We start from the raw sequence: 3414 nt of genomic DNA on the forward strand, positions 1-3414 counted from the left end.
TATNTATATATATATATATATATATATATATATATATATATNTATATATATATATATATATATATANATATATATATATACATACATACACACATACATACATACATACGCACATATACACACACACACACACACACACACACACACACACATATATATATGCCCATATATATGTATGTATGTATATAAATACGCCTCGTACATCCATATACACCTATTGCCACAAAGCACGTAAAAAATACAAAGTCCATGAGTATCATTTCATAGTCCTATGAATTATGACTCTCTCCTAAAATTTGCAAAAGACGCGACCATTCCGGTGATACAACTGGTACTAACATTCCCAGCTAACCTTTCGCAACATTGGTATTATAAATGTAGGTACTGTCATATCAGACAACGTAATAATCGCTGGATACACAGCACTCGTAATTGGCGTTCAGTGCTCAGTGCGTCGCTCATCATATTGCAATGTTTTTATTATAGTCGGTTGATCAATGACCTCAGGCCTCGACTAGCTTGTCTAGTTCCTCCAACAGGCCTTCGCACTTCTTCTCTAATAGCTTCACCGATTCCATGAAGATTGTTTCCGGTGGGACTGCGCCGATAGATTCAACAGAAACTGCAACCGGTGCAAAACGAAGCCAAAATCAGAAGCAGAACTATTGTATCAACTTTACATATTTATGCACACATGCGTCCTACCTAAACAAGGCCCGATTAAATATAGTATTGTTGGGATATAGTGATAATTCCTTCTGAAGTGTCATGGTAACGCGAAAAGAATGAATGCGTGTATGTGTTGTGCATTCGGTACGTGTTTATTGTACTAGATGCCCTTGACGAGAGCGTATGTCTATACCGTAGAAATAAATGTGTATAGGAATGATCGGAATGGCCTTGATCTTCGCTCATCTGTGCGAGCATTCGTGAATCACCAGAAGCACATATGACTATATCATCGAGCATACACATGAATATATCAAAATAAAATAAAATAAAATCATCAAACATACAGAGAAAAATATTATCAACGTACATTTAAAAATTTCATCATGCATACATAAATTAACATCACCAAACATATACATAATGATGAAAACTAAACATACATATATTTATATCATCAGACGTACATATAACTACGCACATGTGTACACAACTGATCTCCAAACATATAAAGCGACAACTACATATGACAACAACACCTCACTCATAAAGCGGCAACGAACATAATGGTCCCATCTCACACATCGAGGGTAAGACTTACATATGAAGTGATTTCGCACTCTGTTCAGGTCCACTTTTTGGGCCAGGTCGGCATGCCTGAACACCTCACGTGACATAGTCTCCAATCGCGGATTGGCCACCTTAGCCACCTTGCCCTCTGTACAGTAACACGGTCGATAGGTGGGATGAGTCAGAGGTGCGATGTAATCTACTACTATGGATCGAGGCCGTGAGACCATCCAGCCATACGTGATTGCGTTCACACCGGCGTGCGTATGTATTATAACCGTATAATCCAAATCAAGATACTTATCTCCACAACAATCAATCCCGGTTGTATGTCTTGTGTGGCATATATTATAACCGTACAATCCCAATCAAGCTTCAAGAATCAATCCCGGTTGTATGTCTCGTGTGGCACATATTATAACCGTACAATCTCATCCAAGATACTTCAAGAATCAATCCCGGTTATACGCATGTCTCGTGTGTTGCGCGATGCGTTTTTCATACAACGTATAGTAGTCACTCGCTACGATAATGATCGACGTAGGCACTTGTGTGAGCGTAAGTGTACACAGGCACTGATAGCTCGGGTGACATTCACCTGAGTACGACAAATACTTATTGATATTCTAGCCAGAATATCTAAGATGCCGTCACAAGATTAGTATACCAGTCGAATGTTGAAGCATATTCGATGTATCACCACAAGATAAACATAATCACAGTCATACTCTTTGTATCGACCAGCTCGATGACGCCCTTGCTAAAGCACTTCTGTAACCTCTCCGCGGCCTCTCCGCGAATCTCTTCCTTGAGGATGATCTCTGGCAGTAATCGGTACGAGGCTGTGCCCACGGGCGACCATTTGGCGTGGTCATATCCTTCGCCCAAGCGACAGTGCATGGTGACGTCCAGGTGCTGCAGGAGGGGTAGGTATATTAGTACAGCATCTTTCCCGTGTGGGTGCAAGTTGACTAGTGAAGTCGGTAGTGGGATAAGGTGTCTATCAGAGGAGAGGTGTGGGCTAAGTAGCTGGGTGATAGATAAGCCGGACACTGAAGAGTGTAGTGTAGTATAGTATAGAATAGTATAGTATAGGATTGGGCCATTATGTCGAGACTATTCTCGGTGGGGACTGTAGGGCGTGTGGATGTGTAATGATGACATGCATCCCCACGCCTACCGTACTCACTGCTACTGATAATACTATATCACTGCTATTGATCGTGACTATACCACTGCTATAAATGGTTACTATAGCACTACTATAAATAGTTACTATACCACTGCTATAAATAGTTACTATAGCACTACTATAAATAGTTACTATACCACTACTATAAATAGTTACTATACCACTACTATAAATAGTTACGGTACCACTACTATAAATAGTTACTATACCACTACTATAAATAGTTACAATACCACTAATATAAATAGTTACTATACCACTACTATAAATAGCTACTATACCACTACTATAAATAGCTACTATACCACTGCTATAAATAGTTACTATACCACTACTATAATAGTTACTATACCACTGCTATAAACAGCTACTATACCACTACTATAAATAGCTACTATACTTCTGCTATAAATAGCTACTATACCACTGCTATAAATAGCTACCATACTTCTGCTATAAACAGCTACTATACCACTGCTATAAATAGCTACTATACCACTGCTATAAATAGCCACTACACCACTACTATAAATAGCTTCTATACCACTGCTATAAATAGATACTATACCACTACTATAAATAGCTACTATATTTCTGCTATAAATAGCTACTATACCACTACTATAAATAGCTACTATACCACTGTTATAAATAGCTACTATATTTCTGCTATAAATAGATACTATACCACTGCTATAAATAGCTACTATACCATTGCTATAAATAGCTATACTATACCACTACTATAAATAGTTACTATACCACTACTAAAAATAAATACTATACCACTACTATAAATAGTTACTATACGACTACTATAAATAGTTACGATACCACGACTATAAATAGCTACTATATTTCTGCTATAAATAGATACTATACCACTGCTATAAATAGCTACTATACCACTACTATAAATAGCTACTATACCACTGCTATAAATAGCTACTATATTTCTGCTATAAATAGCTACTATACCACTA

At 37.6% G+C, this 3414-nt stretch overlaps 1 protein-coding gene across 1 annotated transcript; it reads right to left on the reverse strand.

The window, feature by feature from the left end:
* Positions 1-1967: 1967 nt before the first annotated feature.
* Positions 1968-2154, reverse strand: SARC_13588 (hypothetical protein; the record flags this gene model as incomplete). The annotated part of the gene is made up of 1 exon (XM_014292281.1): positions 1968-2154. A coding segment is annotated over one exon (187 nt), but the record flags the coding sequence as incomplete, so codon positions are not given.
* Between the last annotated feature and the right edge of the window lie 1260 nt (positions 2155-3414).

The sequence above is a fragment of the Sphaeroforma arctica genome, assembly GCF_001186125.1.
Source record: "Sphaeroforma arctica JP610 unplaced genomic scaffold supercont1.3475, whole genome shotgun sequence".
Lineage (NCBI taxonomy): Eukaryota > Ichthyosporea > Ichthyophonida > Sphaeroforma > Sphaeroforma arctica.